This window comes from Protopterus annectens, chromosome 9.part0 (genome assembly GCF_019279795.1).
Source record: "Protopterus annectens isolate FY-2018-M chromosome 9.part0, PAN1.0, whole genome shotgun sequence".
NCBI classification, from domain to species: Eukaryota; Metazoa; Chordata; order Ceratodontiformes; family Protopteridae; genus Protopterus; species Protopterus annectens.
In genome coordinates, this window is record NC_056743.1 from 1,952,874,839 (window position 1) to 1,952,902,763 (window position 27,925).

The 27,925-nt window shown below is 44.6% G+C and overlaps 1 protein-coding gene across 6 annotated transcripts in view; it reads left to right on the plus strand.

Moving 5' to 3' along the window:
* ILF3 (interleukin enhancer binding factor 3) overlaps positions 1 to 27,925 on the plus strand; it is a 261,636-nt gene that overhangs the window by 39,670 nt on the left and 194,041 nt on the right. For 4 of the 6 annotated variants that reach the window (XM_044084763.1, XM_044084764.1, XM_044084766.1 and 1 more), the window contains exons 14-15: positions 1,664 to 1,840; positions 13,903 to 14,029. In XM_044084763.1, the coding sequence (XP_043940698.1) occupies positions 1,664 to 1,840; positions 13,903 to 14,029 (304 nt within the window). The remainder of the gene's footprint in view (positions 1 to 1,663; positions 1,841 to 13,902; positions 14,030 to 27,925) is intronic. The other 2 variants (XM_044084765.1, XM_044084768.1) reach the window with 1 other exon arrangement.

The following is a 27,925-nucleotide window of genomic DNA, read 5'->3' on the forward strand; positions in this document are numbered from 1 at the left end:
AGGGTACCACTTGATTTGTGCAGCAGCTAGGTGGGGATACCCCTCACTTTTTTATTACACATTACAAATTGGATTTGGCATCCAGGGGTAGAGCATCCATGGTGCTAGAGTATTTTCCAGTGAGCCACCCAAGAAACAGGTGCTAGGGACGCTGTCCCATATGTAAAAAAATTTTTACAAACCTGCCCTACTGTCCCCTGGTCCTGGAAGTAATTTGGTTGCTGACCCTTTAGTATTGGTTATTTTTATGGTTCTAGTGAGCAGCAAACAATCTGGGGAGATTGTACTGGTGCACCATGGGATGGCTGCTTATCCACAAGCCAACCAGAAGTCTTCCAGCTTGTAAATCAGCCAAGTGGTAGCAGAGGATTGGCTCCAAACCCATATGTAAAAATGAACATTGAAAGTTATGGTGAGTACATAACTTTTTCCCTGAGACGCTCTTTGATCAGAAGCAAAAGGTCTGCTGCTATAGTGGCACATTCCACTTGTGAATTTTGAAGAGTACTGCTAGTGCCATGCAAAGTTAATTGGGAGGGAGGGGGGCCCATCTTGCATGACTGTTCACAAACATAGGTCTAGCTTGCACAAGAGGCAAGACTGGGTGCCTGTCTACATCACTGGTGTTGCCCATGCATGTGAAAGGGGGCCATAACTGCCAATATGTTAGAAAAGCTTGACTGCAGTTCAGTCATGCTTGCATAAATGTCTTGTTTCCAGGTGCCTTGTACCTTTTCCTAACCTGAATGCCCCCCCCCCCCAAGTAATTCCTGAAGCCTCTCGAAGGAACTAGGTGCCCAGCTTCAACCAGAAGAGGAAACTCATTGCACCTGTTTGGCTTCCAAGTATAAGAGCTCCCTTGTTACAGATGGAAAGAGGGAATGGGCATCGGGAGGGAATGCTGATGCTACCAGTGTGCTTTTTTGGCTACTGTTGCCATTTCCCCATATGGAGTTTGGGTAGGGAGATGTGTGCATAAGTGATCCCTGCCTTGGAAGTGCAAAAGCAGACTGCTCCCTGAATAGGACAGTGATGCCCTCTGTAAAGGTCATGGGTCCAAGTCCCTTGAAATTTAGGACTGGTGTCCCCCCCCCCCCCCCCCCCAAAGAAAAGGGAAAGCCTATCTCCTAAGCTTTTTGATGGGGGATGGTAGAGGAGTTTTGGAAGGGGGAAACTGGTGCCAAGTTACTGGAGGGGGGCCTTTGTTTCTTTGGAGTTGGTTGTTTGCAAAATGAAATTCCTAGGAAGCTGTAGCTGATGGGGAAATTACTATGTACTGAGTGGAGACTTAAGAAAATCTTTGCCATTTCCTTCATGTGGGGGTGTAAGAAGAAAATTGAAGAGGGTTGTTCCTTTATGCATACATCCTGATTGCAGTCCTGTAACAGTTGCCTTATTGGGTGTTATGTAAGTATTGGCTGCATTAAGGAATGCTCAAGCAACCTGAGAGCTTTATTGAATCTGGTTTAGTTTTACTCAAGCTCTTGTGTACTTGGGATGAGTACCCCTGCATGGGTTTATTCTCCTTAGTTTTTGTTCATCTGATTTGGAGTACTTTTGGTGTATTGCATTGTGCTTGCGTGGGAGGTTACTTTCATATGTTTTGATTTTAGTAGTTGCCTTTTTCAACTAATATGGACCATGTGATTCAATTTTTTTATAGGTTGAAATTGATGGCCAGAAATTTACTGGAACAGGTTCAAATAAGAAAATAGCAAAGGCCTATGCTGCCCTAGCAGCACTGGAGAAGCTCTACACGCATGATGATTTGGCAGCTGCTGAGGCAAAAAAGAAGAAAATGCCCCCAATGATGGGAAGAGGAGGGAAATTTATGCCAAAGGTATGTTAATGTAGCTTTAATTTTTTTAGTTTAATCCAGATAGTGTATTTTGAATGAGTCCAGTGGAGCCTCTACTGGTAGCCTGCAGACCAGAAAAATGTAATCTGGTTTAACTGTTTGCTTGCTTACTGGGGAAACATCCCCATTTTCAGCAGCAGGGGAAAAGGTCCCCAAAGACAACCTTTTTAGTACAATTTTATTTAAAAATTATTACATTTGCCTATTTTTCAGAGGGTTTACCAGACCTACATCTGTCCGCTTGTGCTTGCTGGAATGATGTCTATGGGATAGTTTCTGAGAATGTAAATTCAGCTTGGAGTTCTTTTGTACCATCACTTGAACATACCGACTATTGATCTTTCCAACTCCCAAGTGTCTATGTTTATGCGAAGAGGGCACTCTACTTTGACAGGATTTAGATGAAGGGTCCCTTTTGTAAGAAGTCACTTTTTTAGTAAAATCCTTGAGCATACGCGAAGGGGGTTGGGGATCATTCATTTGCATTGGAGTAGCCCCCGGATCTCATTGGCTGCTTGACTAGTTCAGATCTCTTCTTGGCTGTTTTTTTTCATTACATTTCTAATAGCGGCTTTTGACAAATGTTCTTAATAGTTATTGTAGCTCTTGGACTGGATGGTGTAACCTTTTTAAGTTTTTTGGCAAAATTAGTTTATTGCTTATTGGCCATTTTCTTCCTAGGCCTGTCTTTTGTTAGTCTTGTAATCATGTTACCTTTAACTCAACTTAAACGAGCTAAAGTTAACACTTTTTTTTTTTTTAGGATTTGTCTGACCCTCTGTTAGGTCTGTTAGAGGGCCTAGCACCTGTAACTTTGAGGGTAGTGCTTTGCTTTACTGTTGTGTATTTAGCTGTGGTATAAATTTCTTGTAGCTTTATTATAGTTTTATTGCAGTTTCTGCATGTATAAAGAACCCAAATGGCTTCAAATGCCAGCAGTGTTCCCAAAAATGTCCACTACTGATAGCCACTGTGTGTACTGCTTAGGTGCTATTCACTTGCAGGAATCTGCAGGTTTTCAATCCTTCAGCTCTCTAGTGTTACACGAAAGAGGAAAAAATTGATTTTACAAGGTTTAATTCTTTTGAGGCTTTATAATCTGCTAGTGACAAGGATCTTTATTTTCCCTCTGTACATTCACAGCCTCCAAAGAAATTGCTCAAGTTGCCTTTGGAACAGACATTCTGTGCAGACAAGTCTAGCTCTTCAGTTCCAAAGACGTCGGAACTTCTCTGAGCCGGTCCGTGGAATTAGAACTGGTATCTGACTTTGCGAGCCCCCTATTCAAAGGTCTTGAGCCTCCACTTTTCATTCAGGTTCTCTAGGAGCTTATCAGATTATGTGGACAGGGTGGTGCACAGGCTTTTGAAGTCGCTGGCACTGTCAAAATTGTTTTCTGCTCTGACCCCACTTGTCTTGGAGCCACCCAAGATGACTACATCCACTATTCCTTAGCTGAGCTGGAATGCCAGATACCTCCTGTGGCAGACCCTTCAGTCCCAAGACCCCTTTGGGATTCTTTGGAGGCATTGCCTGCTCAGTTACTTTCAGTGCAGTCAGAAGTATCTAGGAGATGTTTCACCGGTCGGCTCGGGGGGGGGGGGTCTCAAACCAGTCTTGGTTCCTAGTCTGCACTTTGGCAAGTTGGCTCGGGTGAGCTCTGCTCCTACATCGGCTTTGGAAACAGGGGTGTCCTCAGGATTGTCCCAGGTGATTGTGTGCTGTCCCCCTCCTGCAGCTCTACTCGGGGATAACTTGAGTCGTGCAGTATCTCACTCCTTTTCCACCAGAGTGCTTGCAGAAAGGAAGAGGAAGTTAATTGATAGGGGTGTTATGAACCCTTAGGTTCATAGGTTCATACTAGGCTGTCTGCCCTGGGGCAATTATAAGGCTAGCCCGATTTCTGTATGGCTTACGCCACCCCTGGATTTGAGTATACTGTGCTCCCTTTAAGGTTTAGTTTACTGTGCCTCTGTCTAATAGTGACACGGGAGTAATCCCTGGGACAAACCTATGACCCCCTCCTTATTCAGAGGCATTGTCTGACCAGGATGTTGCCTACAAATCTTCAAAGTCTACCTCTGAATCCAGGACTAGAGGGAAAAGGTCAGTGTGGTGACTTCTGCCTTCGGAGCAGACGGTCTTTCGGAACCGGGACACTGCTCTGGAACCAGTTGCCGACCGGCTCAATCTGTTCACGCTTGCAGGTGTTCTGCCAGCCTTTCTGTTATGGACCGGCTGGTTCAAACTCTTAAAGGCACCATGTTTAGCTAAATTGCAGTCTGCTTGGACCCAACCGTCTGAGCTGAAGACCACTATTGAGTTGCCTGCTCCTCCAAGCCATACCGGACCTTCGGAGCCAGAGGAGGCTGACCTGATTGTGGATCCCTTGGAGCAGACACTTGCTCCAGTGTAGTCTGCTCCCATCTGCTCGGATGTTGACGACCAGGGTCTCTAGGAGCCAACACTTTCTGGTTGGCTCCAGGGAGGGTACTCGCACCAACTTGCTGACCTTTCCTCTTGGGGGGGGGGGGGCCTCTGAGTGAGCTCTGCTCCTACCTCAGAGCCCACTGCTTCGGTCCAGGAGGAGATCGCAGATCTGACTCATCTGAGCCATGATGTTTCCTAAGACTTCCTCTCAAGGTCTGGCCTCTTCCCTCAAGTGCCTGTCTGTTCCCTCGGGACCCAAAAGGAGAGATCTATTCCAGAGGATTGTAGCCCCCCAAACATCTCCAACGCCCAGGTGAGAACTGCCCTCACTAAGGCAAAAAAACACAGCATCCATGGGACCGGATGGTGTCCCTGGCTGTGTGCTTCATGAACTCAACGAGGAATTAAACCCAGTTAGGACAGCTGTTTAATCTTAGCCTCACCTCAGGATACGTACCCAAGGAGTGGCGCACGGCGACTGTGGTCCCACTTCATAAGGGCAGTGCCTCCACAGACCCTGGAAATTACCGCCCCATTAGCTTGACAAGCCTTATCTGCAAAGCCATGGAGAGGATCATAATGGAACTCATAAATAGACATAGGAAACTTGCAGACTTTGGATCCAACCCAGTTTGGCTTTGTCAAAGGCAGATCCTGCCTCTTAAACTTGGTTGACTTTTTCGAGACAGTCACCAAGGCCATTGATGAGGGAAAGGCAGTCCATACAGCCTACCTCGACCTGGCAAAGGCCTTCGACACAATACCCCACTCGGGTATCATCGAAAAACTCATCAGCTTGAATGTAAACCCATACATCACAAGATGGGTTGCAAACTGGTTAAGTGACAGAACCCACAGGGTCAGAGTTGCTGGAGCCATGTCGGACTCAAAGCCTGTCACAAGTGGTGTCCCACAGGGCTCAGTCCTGGGTCCACTCTTGTTTGGCATCTACTTCTGAAGTACAAGCAAACACAGGAGGGTTATGGCTGACAAAGTTTGCAGATGACTGCAAACTGGGCGCCATAGTCGAAAACACATCTGACACAGATATCCTCCAGAAGGGCCTCACAAACGGATAACTGGTGCCAGAGCCATGGCCTGAAGTTAAACGCCAAATGCATAGTCATACCCTTCGGGAAAAACAAGGTTACCCCTAGCTACCATATAGGTGGCAATCCACTGAGCACAAAGTCATCAGAGATCTGGGGACCCAGGTTGACAGTAGCCTTTCGTTTGACACTCATGTTGCTAAAGTAGTTAGGAAAACCTTCTATATCACCCACCTGATCATGAAGGGATTCACATCTAGATCAAGGGAGGTCATCGTCCCCCTGTACTCATCACTCATTAGACCTATGATAGAGTACAATGCCCCGTTCGGAATGTATCTGACCAGACACCTGCCGCAGCTTGAAAGGCCCCAAAAGTTCCTCACCAAAAGGATAAAGGGTCTCAAAAATATGTCTTATGCTGCCCGACTGAAAGAACTCCAGCTCTATTCAGTCTCATACCGCTTGCTCAGAGGTGACCTGTGCCTGACATATAAGGCCATGTCAAACCCAGATTTGATGAATATGCTTCACCTCAAAAAATCTAGATCCCTCAGAACCACAAGGGCGGGAGACTTAAACCTTGACACGGTTATAAATAGAACGTGCTGGAGGGACAGATTCATCACCCAGAGACTCCCTATGCTGTGGAACAAAATCCCGGTACATGTGAGGCAGAGCACCTCTCTGGCTTTGTTCAAGAGGAATCTTGACCAATGGATGGGAGATTGCAGATATACCCCAGGGATTACTTCAGTGTCACTGCTTGACAGAGGCACAGCAAAATGATAGGCATAGTTTTTATTCAAACTAAAGGGGTGGCGAAAGCCACATAACTATGGGCTAGGCTTGTGGATGCCCTTGGGCAGATAGCCTAGTATGAACCTATAAGCATAGAGACCCTGAGCCTCAGGTAGCCCCACAAAGCACTCCTTGCTCTTCTGAGACTCCTCCAGAAGTTCCCCCTGAAGATGTCCCCAGGAAGAGATTATGCAAGACGAGGCATATGGAGTCTCTCATATTGGACACAGACTTGGATGAGTCAAAAGGGTCTCCTAGATCCCCCTCTTGAGGACATCTTTGTGGAGATTCATGAAATTCTTAGGCAGAGGGTGATTGGCAGTCCCCTACTGAGGAGTCTGTTCTTCTGAAGGCGTCTGGGTCTCAAACTTTAAACCTTCCACCTCTTGGGTATCTCCGCCCTATGATAAGCTTATGGACCTGTTGGGTGTGGGAGTCACCACAATCTATGGGACCTGTTCCTAGGAGGCCTAAAGTTTTTCTCCCCCTGTGGAGAAGTCCATTTTGACCACGGGAGTTCCTGTTGATGCTATGGTGGTGGCGGCAGCCACCAAAAAGGAAATGTCCGAGACCTTGTGTATTCATCTTCCTAACAATCTAGGGCAGTAGATAGACATGGGAATGCATGTTCAGTGACTTCCTCACTCTGATCACAAAACTACTTGATGCATTTTGTCAGACTGCAGAAAGATCTCCTTAAGGAGTTGGGAGATGCTCTTCATGGTGCTGTAGCAAAGAGCTAAATCTGACAAGATTGCCACTCTGCTCTTTACCCTCAATTCGATAGTCAACTCGTACATGCATCTTGTATCTTATGCAGCTGATGGTTCGATTAGAGCTGCAGGTACAGGAATTGCTCTTTGTAGACATGGCTGGGCGACTCTTCGTGGAACACTTCAAGTCGTCCTTTGTGAACACCCCATTTGACTGCTTGTCTTTGTTTGGGCCAAAGGTGAACGAGACTGACCAGGTGTAAGCAAGAGGGGAAAGACTCTGCCATCTTTCCACCCCCACTGTACCCTTTCCTAAGGGAGGAAAGATGTGGTTCCAGAAAACCCAAGGAGCCTTTCAAGATGCACGTGGAGAGCCCCCTCCAAAGGCAGAGGGGGTTACAATGGAAGATGCCACCCTCGCAGCAGAGGGTCTGCAACACCAGGCTGACAGAACATCTGGTCAGTCCTACCAGCGTTTCTGAAGGGAGGCCTGGCTGTCCTGTTCCAGAGGCAGTTGGGGTCACGTTGTTTTACCCAGAAGTCTGGCTAAATATGACATTTGGGTACATTGCATTTCCAGAGGGCATTTCATGCCATTCTCCACCCAGCCCTTTCCGGTCAAATCCCAGATGTTCCACCCAGTCACATGGGACATGCAGCAATAGAGGTACCCTGATTGCTAGAGAAGTCATCCAGCAAGTCCCGGCAGAACACAGGATTCTGAACTTAAGATTCTTTTTGGTTCCAAAGAAAATGGGTGGAGACGTTTTTTGGATCTCAGCAGACTCAAGTTCCAAATGGTCATGCTACAGTCCATACTCTGTTTCTAGGGAAGGACAATTGGATGTGCTAGATCAAGCTCAAGAAAATGTCAGGCCATTCGGATATCACCTGTTTCCATCTGGGAGCCAGTCATAAATTCCAAGCTCTGCCCTTTGGTCTCACTACAGCCCCCAGAGTTAGTGCATGGCAGTAGTCACTGCTCACCTGAGCAGTCGTAAGATTCCAGGTGTTTCCATATTTGGACTATTGGCTCCTTGCCTCCACCACCAGGCATCAACTTATTCAAGCAAGAGAGGCTGTTTGACACTCTACAATCAGCTAGGCAATACAGTTAACTTTGAAAAGTCTGCCTTGTTGCCATTGCAGTATATTTTTATAGGGACAGAATTAGACACGTCAATCACCACTTAGTCTTCCACCAGAAAGGATTTGTATTCGCCAACACATCATGCAGAGGTATTGAAAGTTCTAGGATTGGTCGCCGCAGTTTTAGCAATCCCGTTGGCAAGGATGCATATGAGAATCCTTCAATGGCTTTTATTCACGCACTGGTCTTACCAAGAACTTCCAATGAGTCCTAGGATTCTGACAAATTCCTTCAGGAAGGATCTTCAGTCGTGGCTTGTCTCCATGTCACGATGGAACATCCCTTCATGCTCCCCCTTCAGTTGCCACTGACTACAGACGCTTCCCTGATGGGGTGGGGGACTTTTCGGGGAAAGATTGCCCAAGGCACATGGACAGAGAATCACATCTGCATATTAATGTCCTGGATATGAGAGCAGTACTTCTAGCATTGCGGTACTTTCAGGACTTTTTGCAAGACACATCAGTGGTCTGGTACCTCTGTCTAGGTTCGTTTGGCCATTTCAGTGTTTGCACATGGATCCCTTTACAGTGCATTGTAAAGTGAAAATGCTTGAAAGGAGTGCTACATAAGACTGCCAGACAATTGGTGTCTCCTCCTTGGAATCTTTCTTTTGTGTGCTATAGAAACTAATACTTGGTCCATTTGAACCACCTCATATGAAGACTGAAGTTCTTCACATGGGGCACAGTTTTGCAGATTTGTTCTGACCTTTTTAAGAGATGCAAACTCGTATGGTTGGTTGACCTTCACTAAGCTTATAAACGAGGTTTCTTTGAAAAATCTTATGCCTGTAAGTGGTGACAGTTTACTTACTGTTTTTATCTCCCCGTTTTTGTTCATAACTCCCAAAATGTGGAGAGGTGCTTTATACCCTGGATGCCGATAAAAACTTCAGTGCTCTGGCAGAACATAATCTTCCAGAACTTCGATCAGTTTCGTAATCTATCATTGTAAGCCTTTTGGTTTAAGCACTTGGGCTTCAGACCAGTTTTGCATTTAAGAAGGTTTGTGGTCTGCACTGTTATGGTAGGACAGGTAGCTTAAATCCTAAATGGGGGACTACTGATTTGAAGGTTGTCTGTTCTAAAAATGTATTTGTTGTGGTTTAAGCACTTGGGCTCCAGGCCAGTTATTTTACATTAAGAAGGTTCACGGTCTGCACTCTAGTGGGAGGAGAGGCTGGACTCTGCCCTTCTGAGCTGGGAATTTCTGGTTAGTCTTATAGTGCCTGCATATTTGAACGGTTTCTTACTGAAATTGGTGCGCCTTGTAGCATAGACTAGATCCAGGCCTGCTGAATCTAGCTTTGTATAACTAGCACTAATCCAGGCTTGCTGAATCTAGCTTTGTATAACTTTAGCACTAATCCAGGCTGCCTTTTGGAGAAGGTTCCCCTGCACCCCAGTGACGAGTGTGCAGTTAGAACTTGTCTGCAGACTACAGGAACAGGGCTACGAGTGTGCAGTTAGAACTTGTCTGAAGACTACAGGAACAGGGCTAAGTTTTGCAATTTGGTTGGGCAATTTGGTTGGGCAATTTGGTTGGGCAATTTGGTTGGGCAATTTGGTTGGGCAATTTGGTTGGGCAATTTGGTTGGGCAATTTGGTTGGGCTGTTACAATTTTTTGTTGCCTATACCTTACTTGGATAGAGGGAGGTTTCTCTGCTCTCCTGTGAGGGAGAGCTTTGAGCAGCCAACTATCCCCGGAGGAGAGGCTCCAGCCCAGAGGTTAGTAATTTATAGGCCGTTGTGGGCCAATTTCTCATTTCCCCTCCTGTAAACCGCATTTGCACTGCTTTGCATGTCTGGGCAGCTATCTAGGGTTAAATTTATCCTGGCTCCACCAGGTCTCCTCTCACCTTGAAAGTACTCTAACTCTCAACCTAAGCACTTAAAGAATCTTACAGTCCAGCACTTGCTCAGACCTAATGGCAAGCACTAATATACCCCAACACTTACCCAGCAGGGCAAGCCTCATTCACTCACCAAGCGAGCAGCTCCCCCTACTATTCAGGCATGACCAAAGGGCAATTTCAGGTATACTGTCCAGTCCAGCTGGCGAACCTGGGTATCCTGAGGCAATGTTACAGCTGCCTCATGTACACAGACAACCCTCTCCTCCTTCCACAAAACATGAACATATGTGAGACATACAGTTGTATAGCTAAATTGGAGGCCAAGTGCTCTCCACCCAAGATTGGAACAGGCAGTCATTTGGAGAATTAGCACTTGCACCACACCTCCAGCCTCATAGACATACTAAACCAGCACTGGCAAATGCACACAAATACACAATCATACTGAGGCTCTAAAAACCTGCAAAAGCATCGCAGACCTCCAAAGCAGACACCCAAAAAAACCACCTCCCGTCACAAACCAGATAACTCAAAACTCAGTGTGCCGCACAATAAAATAGTAATAGGAGACTCTAGTCGGGTACACTGACGTCCCACCCACTAGGCTGGACAAAGGCTGGCTGCCTGTCAAAAGCCGGAATCCACAATCCACCACATAACACAAGCACTCTGCCACTCCAGAACAAGTACAAATACGACTCCTTGTTCATGTTGGTTTGACCGGAGACTTACCCCCTGGGCTACATGAAGAGACATGGAAGAGCTCTTGTGTAGCCCAGGCAGGTATGACCCTGAGTAGCATCCTACCCTCACCAAGAATGATACCGCAGTATAAAGAAAAAACGATAAATTTAAATTATGCTTCTGGTGTTCAAAGGGGATCCAGTGTCCTCAGCCTGGGACGACATGCTCAACAAGCCTCACTGCTTTGCAAGAGACTGCACCTGTCACCCTTAGGCTTTCGAATACTGGCCAAGGCTGTTGCTGCCCCCATAGTGCCTTTTTTAGGCAAGGCTCAAGTCATCCCACCTCCATAAGTAGCACGAAAAAGGGTTATGCTACTCGACACCAAGAGTTTAAATCTCAAAATGCACGTGCTCTAAGCACTCTGTATGGAGAACGTTGACATCTGTGCAGGAACTGAAACCTGGTTCATCAAGGGTACCTACACCTCCAGGTTAGTGGCGCAGCTTGATACCTCGGATCATCCATGTGCAGCTAACATCAGGCAAATCTGCAATGCAAATTTTGACCTGCTTCATATCACCCTGCATGACCACCACTCCACCTTTCTGGAGATGCTTGAAAACATTAAGGTCCTACCGAACACCCTGATATTGGGCGATTTCAATTACCCTACAATTAACTGGGAAAACAAGTACAAACTCCCATGTCCAGCACTTTCTGGAATTTATCCACTCAAACGCCCTGGATCAGCTGGTAAACTCCCCTACCAGAGGCAAAAACATTGGACCTGGTCATAAACATGGATGACTGTGTGCTCCACAACAGAGGTCAGCCTCACTGGTTAGATCAGACCATAAACTAACAAAACCAAGACTCCCCTAAGAGAAGGAAACCAGTCTAGTGGACCCCTGCCATAAACAATGGGATCGGATGTCCCAGGCTGCGTCCTGTACAACTGACCCTGCTAACCATTGCCCGGTAAGCCTGACTAGCCTGGTCTGCAGGGCTATGGAGCGCATCATCATGGAACTCTTTAAAGACATTGGGGGCCTCCAAACACTTCCCGACCCAGTTTGGCTTTAAGGGCAGATCATGCCTACTAAATCTGGCTGACTTCTTCGAGACAGTCACCAAGGCCATAGATGGGGGGAAGGTAGTTCACACAGCCTACCTTGACCTCTCCAAGGCTTTTGACACCATTCCCCACTCAGGAATTCTAGAAAAACTCACCAGCCTGAACACACTCCTACGTCACAAGATGGGTTGCCAACTGGCTTGCAGACCTCACATGGTAAGAATAGGCTCCAGGTCCGACTCTAAACCATGCAAGTGAAGGCTCCAGGTCTGAGACTAAGCCAGTCAAGTGGTGTTCCACAAGGCTCTGTCCTGGGACCCCTATTCGGCATATACTTCTCAGAAGTACAGGCAAACACGGGACTATAGCAAAGTTTGCTGATGACTGCAAACTGGGAGCTGTAATTGACTCACCTGCTCACACGGACATTCTCCTAAAGGGCCTTACTGAGATGGGACACCTGGTGTCAGTCATGGTCTCAAGCTAAATGCCAAAAAAATGCATAGTCGTCCTGTTTCTGGGGGAAAAACACCCAGAATTACCACATAGGAGGCAGCCCCCTTAATACAGAAGAGGCAATAAGAGGTCTGGGGACCCAGGTAGATAGTAATGTCTCCTTTGTCAATCATATTGCCTATAGGCCTTCTGATTACTAAAGGGTTCACATCTAGAAAGAGGTTAGTGCCCCTCTACTAGTCACTCATCAGACCCATTATAGAGTACAATGCCCCATTTGGGATGTACCTCGGACACTTCCAACAGCTGGAAAGACGACAATTACCTCACCAGGAGGATTACTGGCCTCAAACATGTCTGTCCTATGCAGCCCGACTGGAAAAACTCCAGCTGTACTCAGTGGCATATCACTTAGGTGATCTCTGCCTGACTTAAAGCCATGTCCAACTCAGCATTGATGAACATGCTCCACCTCGCCACAACAATAAATTTAGAACATGCTGGAGGGATTCCTCAGACTCCCCATGCTTTGGAACAAAATTTCTAACTACATTAGGCAGAGCCCATCACTAACACTCAAGAGAAACCTTGAGTGGATGGGTAACAGGAAATACACCCCTGGGATCACTTCATTGGCTCTTCTTGACAGAGGTTCAATTAATCAGTGGGGAGGTGAAAGCTGGCACTCCGGCTAGGCTTGTAAATTCCCTATGGTACACTTCCTTTCCAGAAGCAGTGCTCTGGCATATCCTTGTGGCCACCAACAGTGAAGTGGCTGGGGAATCGTGACCAATTTGTGGAGAATGAAGAGGGCAACAGGTTGTGTACTTGCCATAAGTGGCATCTGTTTTTTCTCACCTTCCCCCTACCTGGTGACTCCTAGATCTATGGAATTTACAGGAACCTTGCGTTCCAGTTTGAGCCTCATTTCTTGTCACTACTTTTAGATGTTGGGCAGCAAACTGAGGAAGTTTGGTTAGAGGATGGAGCATTATGGGTGGAAGGAGGAGCTCAAGCCTCAAGTTAAAGTGCAGCAGAGTCGGATCAGTGTTGGATCTGTGGAACGAAGGACAACACAGATGATGCAGTTACACCAAGTACATAAAATTTTATTTACACAGGGGTAAGGACATTAAAAAAAACTGACCAGTTCTTAATCACTTTACACACTTGACCAAATTTTACTTTAAAGTCACTTTGTATAGTTTAATGTGTACAAAAAGCAGAGATCTTTACCTAAAACTAACCAAATGCTTATCCTACAAAGGCAGTGGCTACTCCTGCTTTTATGGGCTGAGTTCCTGTTTGAGTTTGTGCTGTAGCTATTTGGTCTTGCACCTTGTCTCCTATAAGTTGGCTATACACTGTTTTGTACTTTGGCTCCATTTTTGAACATCCCACCCCGGTGTCTTTGTAGCTTGGGAGTTAAGTTTCCACTGAAGGCTATGAACAAAGATGTAGGCTCCAAGTTACTGTGCAGTGTTGGAAGATGGAAAGGTTTGTGGACAAATGTAGCGTCAGCTTCTGTAGCACACTGGGAGGGGTGATTTTATAGTAAAGTGCTTCAGTTGGTACATTGGGCCTGATTTTCCTTTAAGTCTATACTTACAGAGATTACCTTGTCCTTGTGAGGTAAAGTAATATAGCTGTACCAAGAGTGCCCAACTGTTTGAATTATTGGACTTGTTTTATGGTTTTTGTTTTTCTCCAATGTTGTAACAGATTAAGCAGAATTTTCTTGCTGATAGTTGTAAAATTTTCGGACCACTTCTAGACTGCCAAAATTGCATTACTTTTGAGGTTTGATGTGTGTGTTTTAAACAGCCAGGGTTCGGAATGGGGCCCCCTATGCACAATGAAATGCCCAGAGGCAGAGCGAGAGGTGGGAGAGGTCGCGTCAGAGGTCGAGGTGGATTTGGAGGGAACGGCCTTGGATACATGAATGCAGGTAGTAGTATATTTTATTGTGCATTTCGCATTGGTATATACAAGGTTAGCAGTTTTTGTTTGGGGGGTGGAGAGTGCATTAGAAAATACTCTGGTTTTGAATTTTACTTGATAGTAAAAGCATAACACTTGCTGTCCCTGCTGCATGAAAGAGCCGGTGCTTATATCTGTACAATCTTGGTTGTACAGAAGAGACAAAAATTGTGAAAAACATGTATTTGATTATACCGTTTCAGTTTCTCAAGAAAATTTGCAGTTTAAAGATGGCAAATGCCCTCATCCTTCACTAACTCTTCATGAAATCAACTAGTGCATAGTACTATAGTCTTCAGTCAATATAAAAGATGGAAGGTACCACTCATAATGACTAAAGTCAGACATGTAGAAAAAGCCAAATGTGTTCTATTGGTTAGATACTTGGAGCGTGTCAGACATGTATGAAGCAGTGACTTGCTTTGTCAGAGCATTTGCATATTGGCTTGGTATTTTCCTTTTGCAGTGCGCTTGCTTAGGGCATGTATTAGGGTGCCTAGTGGTGGTTTTTTTGTTGTATTTTTGTTTTTGTTTTTTCTTAACGCTCCAAATTTTTTGGTATTTAAATCCCTTAAGGAATCTACATGAAGCTTAATTCCCTCTTATCTCTATTTTGAAGGTGCTTCACTAATGACTCTAACAGCAGTGCAAAGTCTGTTTTTGTGAAGTTATAACCTGCCGAGGTAGTACCATATAAAAATGGAGAACAATTGTTGGAATTGAATTAATCCTAAAGTCTTGAGTACCTTAACGAGGTGGACCCAGCTTTTACAAAACTCAAGATTGTACTAATACACATTGTATTTTGTACAGTACATGTACATAGAGGGTTAAAAAGACAGCTGGGTTCAAGACTTCCAGGACAAGTGCTCCTACCTGGTAGGTGCACTGGTGTCAGGACTGGAAAAACGAGTTTAGAATCTTCGAGACACCCTTTCAATGGGCTTAGGCCAAGCTCACCCCCCCCCCCCAGTTTTAGGATGGAGTAGTAAAATAAACAGGCCAAAAGAGCTATTTTAATCTTGCATATTTAACATTTGTTTACCAGGATGTCCGACTGGACAACATGTCCGTTGGAGTCCTGGGGAGAAACTCCATAAGTTTACAGAGAATTTGAGACATTGCATAGTAGCATTGTGGGTAAAAATACAAGTGTACAGAATATGCAATGAGTAGATAACCTGGCACAGCATTGCAAGATATTTCACAACTGAATAAGAGTATATGTTTTCCATATATACATGTGTATATATACATGTATGTGTGTAAGATGTACAAAAAGATTGAGAGAAATTAGGAAAATACTTCAAGAAAAACTGTCAATCTTCAAATGCAAATTAATGTTCATTAACTCATCAGATTTGAGTAGCATGGTGTAGAGCAAGAAACCTTGGGTAGAGCAAGAAACTGTGGGTAGTTTGGCAAAGCGAATGAGGAAGAGCGAAAACTATTAGTGATTTTATTTTTGAAAGTTATAATAGACATGGGAAATTGAGATCTGATATGGTGCATTAGTTATGCAAGGGAGAAAGCTAAAGCATCTCCAGAGATATTCTGAAAAATACATGTAAAGGCACCCAGATATGGAAAATCACAATACAAAAAAAAAATTAAATGCAAAGTATTAAAATGGACATTAAAGTTGAAGTTATGCGAAGTGAAGGATTTAGTATCGAAAGTCCTTAAGATGCTTAAAATGGTGCAAAAAGCAGCACCAAAGAGATTTGGAGAGAAGGCAAAGGCTTATCCCGGGTATGGAAAATTTTACAATACAAAAAACAAAGGGGCAACAGAAAAGGCTTGGCAATGGAGAAGGTAAAGAAATAGAAAAGCAAGTAAAATTACCTGTGAGCTGAAGGATTTGGTGTAGAAAATCTAACACCGATATCACAGCATAGTGGAGGTGGAATAATGAATGCCCAAACTAAGGCAGTAAACATCTGATCAGTTGCCATATTGGAGCCTTCAGTAGGAAAGCAGTACAAATGCTCAGTTGCACAGCAAGGGAAGGAACAGAGGAAGCTGGCAACTGATGTGGTCAGTGCTGTGGTGTGATAGGCCAGTGAGTTCTCGTATGAAAGATCAGTTAACTTGAAGCTCAAGTGTCCCAGGAAGACCATGTGCCCTCAGGTTAGACTAAAACAGGAAAGTTTATTCAATAAAAATGGACAGACTTACTAAATCGAAATACTGCAGAAAGTCAGCAAGACAGAGTTTTATAAAATTAACGCAAATACTGTTCATAGAAATGTATGCAGTACAGTAAATGGGATACGATTGTGCAGGTCAATTAACTGATGCCACAGGCACAGGGCAGTAAGGGAAAGGAAGAGGATAGATCAAATGCCATGACTTCTCTAAAGTTTAAGTAGTGATCAGTGTACAACAGAGGGAACAAGATCATCAAAGATAAAGGTAGGTTTGAAGAAAGCGGTGCCCGATGTCAGAACAGACCAGATACATACATTAATAAACAAAGATGTCAGCACAGGCAGAAAAACGTGTACAAAATGAGCAACATTTGACAACCCAGCAGTCGTATAGAGAATTGGGGAAACGAGGCAAAGTAATAGAAATGCCACCAAAAAAGTTAACACATTTTGTAGATTAAGTCATTTAGACTCTAATGGCAATAGAACAAAAAGGGTGACAGTTATGTGGAACAAAGGATTGTTGGTCATAAGAATTGTAAATGGAGAAGAATCCAAGTGTGGCAAGGATAAACTACAGAAATGCATTTGACTGCATCTGCATGGATGGAGTGTTTAAAAATGTATGATGTACCCTACACTAATTGCATTAGTGACCATGAAACGGTGGCAAAACGCTTTACAGCTAAACAGTGATAAATGTTCTTATTCCAGGGATAATTAAAAGGGGGTATTACGGGTGACTGTCACCTCTGGTTTCGTCTTGCCCTTAACCTGTTAAGCTGTGTACTTGGCAGATTAGTTCATTGCTACAGTTGGCTCCCAGAATACATGTGAAGACTTTTTCTTCTGGATTAAAAAAAAAATTAGCTCCTTAGATGAACAAAGAGCAACTGTAAATGATCAGAATTTTCTCAGCCGAGTGACTTGGTCTTGATAAATGCAAAATCAATCCTTAAAGCAGTAGAGCTGCAGCACCAAGGTCTTTCTGGGACAGAAGTAAGAACTTGAGGGAATTGATAAATATTTTGGAAATTGAAGGGACAAAGCATGAACAAATATGAATAAACCAAGTATTTTAGACAAATGTAATACTGAATACAAGCCCTGACATCTAGGAGCAAATTTGCTCATCCTGTTCCAACTTGTTTTGGGGTGAATAACCCCAAAAGGTAGTTTAGTTGGGCAGGAAAATGTGCTCATCAGATTTATAAAATTCAGTGTATACCAAGGTTCTAGTCCCTATTCTGAAGGAGGTATGGGCCTCCTCAAAACTTTTTACATGTATAGATCTGCAGTTTGTAGGTCCACAATACATATCTGCTGACATCACAAGATCCAAACATAATGAACGTTTTAACAAGTTGTAATCTGTTAAGCGGGAGCAGAAGTTAAATCAGAAGTAGATAAAGCAGGCTGCAACTGAATGTGCCTGATAAGTGAAAGTGTAAGGATTAGATGAGAACATGTGGAAAATGCATAAAGTTGCAAGTACTGAACTCCTGGAACAAAATGTCTAATGTAGGAATGGTAAAGGAGAGGTGAATTTCCATCGGAAGACTGAAGGTTGATTTATTGGTGGCCAGGGATAGTGGACTAACGTTGGCTTACAAAGTCCATTGAACAGGTCTGAGCAGAATTGGAAACTAGCGTGCCCTTTTGCCGGGTGTGATGCATTAGCTTCAGAAGGTCTGTATACTTAAAGCATGGTAATCTGGTAAGACTTGCATTGGGAATTGTGCAAACGTAATAATGAAGTAGCTGAGAAATATCGGAAACTTGAGCCACAAAGCATTATAGAAAACTTATCACATGGTATTGCAAATTATCAACAGATCAAACAATGGATACAAGAAAACCAGATTTAGTCCATAGCCCATGAAAAGAAAAATAACCTTTATCATTTGAAATTGCTACACCCAGTGATTTTTAGTGTCTGTCTGTAAATACCAGGCCTCGCAGGCAGGGCAATGTGGATACAGGATATAACTCTGTTCCAGTAGTAGGAGCAGTGGGTCTCTTCTTTTTTAGGTGTTACCTATACACGTAACTTCTCCATATGAACTGCAAAGTCTCCTACGGGCTCTTGGGTGCAGCAAAGAGCACTGTCGGCTAACATCCAAGATTGAAAATACTAATTTTCATGAATAGTGCCTTTTCGATTTGGTAATGGGGGTTCCATTCCTGGCATGGCATTAGAAACGAGAGAGTCTGAAATTAAACCAGTATAATTTTCTTGGCAGTGGTGCAAAATTCATCCTTAAAATGGGAATGCAGGAGGGCCCTGTGTGCTTTGTCTATGCTTCTTGGGCACGAGACTCCCATTTTTAAATTGTGATATGTACTGTCTAAATATCAAGAATACAGCTGCTATGTTAATGCAATCACTTTTTTCACATTTTGTCAAAAGAAACTAGCCTTAGCTGCAGTGTTGGAAATAAAGACCATATTCTCGCCAACTGAGGCTACAAGCTCGCCCATTGTTTTTGGTTCAGTTTTGATCTTATGATTCTCTCCAGTCCTGTGGAAACCATGTCAGGCTAGCAGTATAAGGGTACTCTTGTGTTTGGGCTGCAGCGTTTCTGAAGTTGAGTGCCGTACTGGAGACTTGAAGCATGCTACAGAGAGCAGCAAGGTTTTGTCTATGGTGTCACCCCCCATCCAGACTGATATGAAAATTGCTAGCCTGTGTAGTATCCTTACCTGCTGAAGAGTTGTTACCTTGTCCACCTTTTGTATGCTGTCTAGATTATCCCATTGTCTTGTGAAACCAAATGAATAGTTGCCACGTTGGTGGCTGTTCCCTCCCAAGCTGCAGTTGTTAGAAATGACAAAGGTGTAAACCTTGGGTTCTCATGGAATCTGATGCTTGAATGCTCACCCTTTTTTTTTTTTTGTGTGGTGGAAAAGCATTGTGCATTTTAGTGGTAGGTAACTGAGCATGCAAATGCTGCCCTGCTCATCTGAGGGCCCACTATGGTTGAAAACCCGTCTACTCTGCTAGTTGTGTTCAGTCTTTAAGCAATGAAAAAAAGGAACTCCCTTTAGTTTCCCATGACTGCCTTTCCTTTCAATTGGTCCCTCTGACCCACACCTGTTTATGCACTTCACCTTGATCCTTATTTGTCTTGCAGTCTAAAGTCCCACTGATTATTCCATCATAGTTCTGCTTTTACTTTGTCCACCTTGCGTTTTGGTCACTGTTCATTGGATTTTGTAATAAGTGGTAAGCTGTTGAAGTCTATTTCAGCGTAGGCCCAGGCCTAGAAACTGTTGAGCATAAGGTTAGTATGTCAATTTGTGCAAGAATATAATACTAAACCAAAACTTAGTTCAAATGTGTCTGCATGGATTTTGTGAAGTACATTTTGACTTATCCTCTAGTCCAGTGGAGGAGTGTAAAAATGAAATGAAAAATTGATGCCGGCCACCTAATTGGAAGCAACATGCTTTTGAGATGTAAACTTGAGCATTACTTCTGTAAGCTTCCAGCACCAGTCTGCGCAAGTGAGGCCTCTTTGTAAGATGTCAACATCCGCTTGAGAGTCGGTAATGGGTCCCAGTCTGCAGTCTGCAAACTTGGTCAACCAGAGTCCTTTGGTTTTGGCCTCAACCTCCAGTATATGCCAAAGAGGAGGACCCGGGACTGATCTTGTAGGATGTCACTGACTACCCTATAGATTTGGAGTCCACTACTTTCACCATGTAGGTTCCGTTTGTGAGCCAGTTGGCTACCCATCTTATGATGGAGTTGATGCCTAGGTTAGTTCGTCTGTTAATTATCCCGGAGTGTTGGATAGTGCCAAAGGCGTTGGCCAGATCGAGGTAGGTTATATGGACTGCTTTGTCTTAATTGATCCGCTCTGGTGACAGATTCAAAGAAGTCTGGCAGGTTGACTAGACATGATCTGCCCTTCACAAACCCAAACTGAGGGATCCAGGGTTTGAAGGTTACCTATATCCTTATTTGAGGTCTAATTAGCTCCATGGCCTTAGATTAGGCTGGTCAGGCTGATGGGGCAGTTTCCTGGGTCAGTACTCTCCCCTTTGTAGAGAGGAATGACTAGCAGTGTGCCATTTGTTAGAGAAGCCTGAAGTGAGGCTGTAGTTGAACAGGACCTTCAGGTGAGTTACCAGTTCCCTTTGTAATTCGTGTAGCACGCACCCAGGTATATTATCTGGTCCCACGGAGGTTGTATTTTTGGCTATGGATGGTGCGGCCTCTACCTGAGCAGCTGTGATGGGGATTTGGCATTCCACAGGTATTGGAATGGGCCCTTTTGGGACTGGGGAGGGGGTAAAGTTTGCACTAAACCCATCTATATATGTTGGTTCAGTAAGTGGTGTGGTTGTGCAGTAGCTTGGAGCACTCCCTGCTTGTTATGCCGGTTCTTGATGTAACTAAAGAATGCCTTCTGGTTATCTTTGGTACCTGTTGCAATATTTGTTTTCATAACTAGCTTTGGAGGCTGCTTTTTTTTTTTTTTTTTTTTTGCAGAAACTTGCAAAGGAATTTTTCCAGTCTTAAGACTTGCCCCTTTTCTGCAACAGGTTTTCCTTTTATTGTAGAGTTTAATGGCAAGGGATCACCGATTGGCTTCCTTTTTTTTTGGAGGACATGACCTTGATTCTGTTAGGGATTCATGCACTTGTGTAAATGCTCATACAATGCCTTGCATGATTCTGCAGCTATGCATCCTTTCCCTATTTGTGTGGGTGACATGAAGTTGGACACTTCTGTCTTTAGAAGCACAAAATTGGCTTTGGAAGTGTTTGGCTCTGGTTTCCCTCATGGGGGGGTGGGGGGTGCGGGTGGGAATCTTTATTGTGATTTGTGGTCCAATCTGACCAGGGAGGAGTTTATCACTGATGTAGAGCAGTGGTCCCTATGTTTGTCATGACCAGATAGTGTTTCTGCCACTGGTGGGGGTGAATGAGTTGTTCCAGGGTGTGTTGAGTTAATGAATTCCAGAAAGCATTGGGCAAATGAGTTGGAACATGGGTAATTTTCCCAGCTAATGGAGGTCTCCCAAGTATAAGGGTATTGGGTTGAACCCCAATACTTTCCAGAATGTTCAGGAAAGTGGAGTGGGAGTCTTGGGACATAGTGGGGGAATGTATAGTAGGCTACAACCTGGATGGATTTTTATCCAGTGTTGTACCTGAAGTATCTCTGCATTGTTGGGCAACCAGTCGAAGTGTGGGTGTCAATGAAGATGGATATGCCACCTTTTTTGGGGTTTCAGTCAGGGTTTTGGGGTTGGAAGGTGTGTAGTGTGTAGCCAGGTATTGTTGGGGTGCTCTCTGGAGCCTTGAGTCAGGTCTCTGTTACTGCACAGATGTCTATTCTCCAGTTTTAGGAGAGACTCAAGCGATTGCTTTGAGATTTAGGCTTCTAGCGTTGCGGGTTGCGTTTGTAGTTATGGTGGTAATTGTCATCAGGGCATTGACTAAAGGCACAGTAGGGCGGTCTAAAGGCACAGTAGGGCTGGAGAGAGCTTTTGAGAGTATCCAGAATCCCAGGGGTGATGGATGCAGGCCATCTGGCAAACCATTGAGGTGCCTGTCATGTCATCCCAGGTAGACTGATACTGGATCCCCTTTGAATGACAAACTTAGCCAATTGTTGAAGTTTATCATTTTCTGCTTGTACAGTGGTATTCTAGGGGACTGTAGTATGTTACTCGGGGCTAGGGTCGTACCTGCCTGGGCCACAAGATCTGAACTCCCATGTCTCCATGTGATCCAGGGAGGTACGCCTCATGGACAATGACAGTCATACTTGTACTACTTGTGGAGAGATCCAAGTGCATGTGCTGTGGTAGATCCTGGCACCTGACAGGCAGATGGCCATAACCTTATTTAGCCTAGTGAGTGGAAAGTCATTGTGCCTTACTGTAGTCTCCAATGATTAGTGTATTGGGTAGACTGTTTTGCTGTAGGGACTTGGGTTGAGTGGCACACTTTGGGCTGTCATAGGGGTGGTTTGGGTGATACGGTTGACTGTTTTTGCCTCTGAAGCGCTTGCTGTTTGGGCAGATTCGAGAACCTCTGCAAAAGTGGGTGTGTTACTATGAGAGGTGTGGGAACTGGTGGGCTGTGTTCTGTTTGGAATGTTTACCTTGATTGGCTAGCCTAGTCTTGGTTTGAGAGCTTGGCTTCTAGTTTACGTATCTCAAGTGAATGTGTTGGGTAGGAGTAGGGTTACCTGTGTACATGTGGCAGTTCTCCAGGTTAATAGAAAGTGTGAGGAACTGACCTGCCTGGATGGGTGCTTGGTATTTAAGTACTGTAGCAGTTGTACAGGTACTGTAGTTTTAAAGTATTTTGTTAGTTATGTTGGCAGTCTACAACAGCTGCAAGAGGTTCTGAGTAAGTGTTGGATTTGGAGGTCTTTGAGTGCTCAGATGAAAGCTAAGATCCAAGGGAAAATCTGAAGAGAAGACTTTAAACCACCAGTAAAATAGCCTAGCTTAGTGGTGGTGCACAAACAGTTTTTCAAGTCAAAGTTAAAGGGATAGAAGCAGCCCCAAACAGTGTCAGTTCTTGAGCTGGAAACCACTCATTTTGGCGGTAGGCTGGTCCCACTGATAAGCAGACTTCTATCTCTGCAAGGTCTGGACAACTCTACACCAAATAGTCAGGAAGTCTGAGATCCGGACTATTCCAGTTTGAAATATGCTGGGGAAACTGGCAAGTAAAATTTTTTATATAGTTACAAAAACAGAAATGCAGTATAAAAATAACCTTAAGCTTCTAAAAGGCTAGTGCACTTGTGTGTAGCCTGTATTAGTAAATGCAGTAAAGATTTTAAAGTGCAGTACACAAAAATAAGGAGAGTAGTTAAAGCTTGTAAAATGGCTGTAAAGAAGTGCGGCAGGGCAAAATAAAGCTCAAAGCAAAATAAACTGGTACTTGTAATCTGGAAAACTCTCTGGTGTTGTAATTTAACTCTGCAGGATGGCCAAACAGGATCCGCTGATGTGAAGCAAGCCAAAACTCATGCAAACCATGTTTTTTTAAAGTCAAAGTTGAAAGAAGCATCCCAAAACTGCCAATAATCAGTTCTTGAGCCAGAAACCACTCTTAGCGATAGGCTGCTCAGAGCTTACCACTCCACTGATTAGCAGAATGACTTCATTATATCTCAAAGGTCTGGATAACCCCCTGTAGTGCGACTTGGGAGTTGGTATATATAGTTAGTGGGGATGCGGGGCACACCTCCCCAATTAGTTTGGGTTTTTATTGTCTGATGTTTTTAAGAGGATATAAAAGTTGCGGAAAGAGGTAGCCATTAGTTTTGAGTTTGTGTGGTTTCCCATTAAAGTCTTGTGAAATTTAGCATTTTAAGCTATCTAGTTAAATAAGAGTCAGTGAAATGAGTAGTCAGTGTTTTGTACTTTGTGATTTGGTCTCCGTGAAATGAATGCCTGTGAAATGGGATTTCATTGTGAAGTAGACCTGTGTGGCAGGGGGTTGTATATAGATGTGTGTGTGTGTGTGAAACTGTCAGCACCTCCATGAAGACTGCACAGACGTGTCCCTACACATGTCGAGGGGGAAGCAGATACAGTTGAATGACCAACTGGGATGCCATTACCTGAAGCCCAGGCCTTCTCCCAGACCCTTTGCCTTCTAAATGGAAAAACACCTGACTTCAACCCCTGGAGTTGTCCCACAGTCTTCCCCCTTCACTATTCAGTGCTTAGTCCTAGGCTTGCTTCTGGTATTTCTCTCCCCTTGCCTACTGCACAAGGAGAGGAGGATTTGGAACCCTATTACTGATCTGATGAATCTATTTCTTATGCTTCACAAATTGCCTCCCCTCTGGGATACTATTCCCCAGATGAGGAATCCGTTGATGGGGTCTCCCCAGAAGAGGATATCGCCTTTTGGGGAAACTATTACAAAATGAAAGAATACTAGATAGGACATTACCCAGATGACAGACACCCAGAGAGGTATTTTGAACTCACAAGTAGAATCTCTCTCTTCCAGTCAGCTATTCCACCTGTCTTACCTGCCTGTCTGGATACTTTCACCTCTGCATCCAAAAGTTTAGACGCTCAACCACCTACTTTTTTTTTTTTTTGACTGGACAGGTTCTATAAAGTACCTGATGACCAGAAATTCATGCCTCCCCTGGCAGACCCTACAGTAATTGCTGTGCCTCTGCTAGGTCTGCAGCTTCTGCTTCACTTCCCAGATATTTTTAGCTTCGCATACAATCACTTCAGAGGATTTCAGGTCTAAAACTCCTACACTCCCAGTCTGCTGAACTTGGTTTCAGCACATCAAGCATTTGCTAGTCTCCTGTTCTTAAATACAGAAATTCTCCTGCAAAGACTTTGTCAGGAGAACCCCTTGTTACCCCCTCCTACTAGGCATAGGAGAGCCCCTTGTTACCCCCTCCTACTAGGCATAGGAGAGGAACTAGGAGGCAAACTGCCAGGCAAGAAGTTACCTCACAACCTACTGCCCTTTCAGGATAGAAGTGGACCCAACGATGTGTGATTGCCTTGCCCATTTACATTTGTCAGCCTGCCTCCCCCACTGCCTTCCCTTTGTGAAAACAATCACATCAGACCACTGGATTGTATCATTAAAATGGATATTTCCTATTTTGAACGGAAAAGATTCCAGGGTTCATCCCCTTCCCCCAAAAAATCTGCTCCAGCCCATGCCTCATACTACTAGACTCTGAGATTAGGAACAATAGAACCTGTCCTGCCAGGAAAGAATTTTACTCTACTTTTTTTCTGGTCCCCAAAAAAGATTGCATTCTCCAAAAGGATTTCGGGTTCACCACTTCCCTACTACAAAACTTGGGTTTCACCCCCAACCTACAGAAATCTTGGTTACTCCTGCAGCAAGACTAAATCTTTCTGGGCTTCAGGCTCAAGAGACCTGATGCAGGCTTTCCTCCTCCAGTCCTTTCGCGCTCCAGTCTTACAAAGCCTATTACTAGTTCCTCAGATATCTTCGAGACTATTCTTGCAACTCCTTGGACTGTCAGCTGCCATACTTGCGCTTCCCCTAGCCAGAATTCACATGCGAAAGCTCCAGTATCTGTAAAATGTGTGGTCGCAACACCAACACTCACTAGAGCAATAAATTTACCCTGCCTCAAAACAGAAGTAAGGTGGTGGATTCAACAAATACTTCAGAACCCGGGACTTCCCGTTCAATTCCCCAAGTTATGGATGCAGAGAACCTGACCTGGGGTGGGGGGGGGGGGCTCCTTGAAAGGTTTCAGGGTATAGGAAGCATGGAATCCTTTCCTTCAAAAAAAAGCAAGGGAAAATGACGAGTTCTGGCCCTGAAGGCATTTCTTCCTGTCCTCCAACTGCCCCCTTTCAGACCACCATAATGTGGTATCTCAACAAACCACGAGGACCAGAGCTTACCTCCTATGCCGGATAATGTTGCAAATTAGCTTACCTCCTATGCCGGATAATGTTGCAAATTTGGGACCTGTCCTCCAGGGACAACTTAACCCTACGCGCTTCATACATTCTTGGGACAAAAGCAGTTATTCTCAGCAGAACATCCTGTCTACAACACAAGTGGATGGTTGAATAGGGAGACCTTTCTCAACTTTGTCTACCAGTGGTGCACACCAAGTGGATCGGTTTGCCTCCCCCCAGAACAGACAACGGAACAAATTCTGCACAAGGATCACTCCACTTTCTTGGAAGGGTGGTGGATGCCTTCAGCATTCCATGGAAGGGACAGTTTCTATACACCCCCCCCCCCACCATTCCCAGTAATTCAAAAGGTCCTACTGAAAATTAGGAAGGACGGACAAAATCTTTCAATGTCCTATTCCTATGTTGCAGTATTCTAGTTGTGAGATTTTCTGTCCCCTGGCAACTTGTACGTCTGCTCCTATACAAAAGCTTCGGCTTGGCTGTTGCAGCATATGTGCAACAGATGTAAGGGCACAAACCAGGGGTCTTAAATGTAGCAGTCAATTCTCTTGTTGCTCTGCCGATTCTCTGAACCCTTTAACTCATTACATCCGAGTGACACCTCCAGGTGCATCTGCAGTTATCTCCTACTGCTCCTCTAGGCGTCAAATATTACTTCATATTTGCATTAATTCCAAAACCATGCTTCATACAAGGTATCAGAATATTTTATCTTGAAGCATACATGATGGCAAACACAATTATATTGATATTTGACCTCTGTCAATGAGTATTTGTTAGAGTTGTAAGGTGATAACTTCATTTTTTAAAGGCTCAGGTCACACTCACTAGGAGTTAAAGGTACACACTCAAGAGTTGTACTGGAGGGAATGAGTTAAGGCATTTGCAAATGCCCCCCATACATCAGTTCTTCCCTGTTTGGGAAGTCTGTGAGACCTTTGGGCAAAGATGTCATTAAGTCTGTTTTTCCTGGGGCACTCTGGACTAGTCTTCCCCCAGAGGCAGAGGGGGTTACAATGGAAGCTGTCCCAGAGGCAGAAGGGGGTTCAAGAAACTTTAGATCTTGAACCGTTCTGACCCATGCAGCAGCCCTGAAGGGCTGCCCAACTGCTAATCTCTGGAGCCAATCTGGGTACCCTATTGCTGCACCCAGTGGCAGAGTCCATAACAGATTACTGGGTTTTGCAAATTATATCCAGTTATTCCATCCTGTTCATCGAACCGCCTGTCTCAACAAATCACCTGTTCCACCCGCACAAAGGGTGGAACCAGCAGTGGAAGTAGACTAGCTAAGAAAGTGAGTCATCCAACCTGTCCCCCTAGACCAATCTGGCATTTATACCAGAATGTTAGTGTCTTACTGTTGCGGTCATCACACTTGGGTTATCTGCTGCAGGTAGCCCTCAATCTGCCCAAATACCAGAGTCTTGGAGATTTCTGTCTGCTGCCTCCTCTTCCATGATGTCAGGTAGTCAGGGGTATAAAGCATGCTGCCGACGCCATTACATCAGCTTGTCCGAAGCAGTTGGCAAGTGCCATGTCAGCCGCAAGCTCTTCTGTGGAGATCTTCCACAGTACAGACCCTTGGCCATCCCCCCCAGTCCTGGATGTGGAGGATGTTTTCCTGGAATCCAGCTAAACTCCTGGCAACCCTCCCTCCACCCAGAAAACCAGACTGGTATCGAGTCCCTGACTTTTTTTTAATCCTTCTGCTGACCCTGACCTACTCTTTCTGTCAGGGCACTAATTGTCAGTTCCATATGTTAAAATTTCAGCAACATGCCCTGGAACGTCTTCCTTTACTGCTTGTGCAAGTTACAAGAGTTGGTGCATTCTGCAAGTCAAGTAACTAAGGACACCTTGCACTGTGATGCCCTACAAGCATCTTGTAGGGCAGCAGTCAGGCATGTAAGGAACAGCCCCTGCAAGACCATGCCAAATCTAAATTGTTGGATGCCCCGTTGCACAGAACTTATTTGGCACAAAGGCAGAAGAGGTCTTAAGATGGAAGAAAAGCAAACTATGCAGACAGTTAATAGGTTCCTAGGTTGATACTAGCCAGTGTTTGGCTTTTGCCACCCTTAGATTTGTAGACTGTGCCAGTCGTAGGTCACAATATTGTCACTACAGTTAATTTATTGTGCAGGGACCCAGAGGTGATCCCGGGGGTATACTTGCGGTCTCCCATCCACTCGTCAAGATTCCTCTTTAAGGGTCAGTGAGGTGCTCTGCTTAACCTGGACTGGGATTTTGTTCGAGAGTTGGGAGTCTCTGGGATATGAATCT